General features: G+C 48.6%; 1 protein-coding gene across 1 annotated transcript in view; it reads right to left on the reverse strand.

Annotated features, from left to right (window-relative positions):
- Positions 1-446: 446 nt before the first annotated feature.
- The window catches only part of ASPGLDRAFT_52701 (uncharacterized protein), a 975-nt gene continuing 779 nt past the window's right edge, over positions 447-642 (reverse strand). The window contains exon 2 of the mRNA XM_022547820.1: positions 447-548. Coding sequence (XP_022396133.1) covers positions 514-548 — 35 coding nt within the window. The 3' untranslated portion in view covers positions 447-513. The remainder of the gene's footprint in view (positions 549-642) is intronic.

The raw sequence follows: 642 nt of genomic DNA on the forward strand, positions 1-642 counted from the left end.
GCAATCTTCCCAGTTTGCATTTGAATGAGGACTGATGTAGCAGCTCTCTGGAGGCCTTGGTATAGCTGCATTGGTGCTTTTGAGGGTTCTTTCCATAAATGACGGACAGAGTTCCCATGGGGGGAAGCAGCCCATTCAGTCTTCCATGCATTTACTGCTTCTATGTGGAGGATTCTTTGAATGCTGGCCATGAGAGTGAGCTCTTCCACGCTGTTGGGAGCTGGGGAATTAGCAGCTTCTTTTGCAAGAGCATCAGCACACTCATTGCTGTAGACACCTTCATGACCTAGAAGCCAATACAGTATTATCTTTTGCTGCTCTGGCTAGTTGTTCCACATTTTCCAGGCTCTCTGTGCACAGGATAACATCCCTGCTGGGCAGGATGCAGCCTGTAGAGACTGACCAGTGGGCAATTATAGCATTGTTTGATTCTTTAATGGCCTGGTTTGCCTGCTCCACAACCTTGGCCTCCTTCTGGTGGCGCAACGGGTCAATGATCTGGTGGTCTGTACCTCAGATATGGATCTCCAGGTCTGTTTTCAGTGGAAATGGGGTTGCTTGGTTGCTTGGAGAGGTGCTTAGTGTTCCATTTGTGCCAATGGATCCATTGGTATTGCCCTGCATCCAGTTTGAGACCAAAGA

The sequence above is a fragment of the Aspergillus glaucus genome, assembly GCF_001890805.1.
Source record: "Aspergillus glaucus CBS 516.65 unplaced genomic scaffold ASPGLscaffold_31, whole genome shotgun sequence".
Lineage (NCBI taxonomy): Eukaryota > Fungi > Ascomycota > Eurotiomycetes > Eurotiales > Aspergillaceae > Aspergillus > Aspergillus glaucus.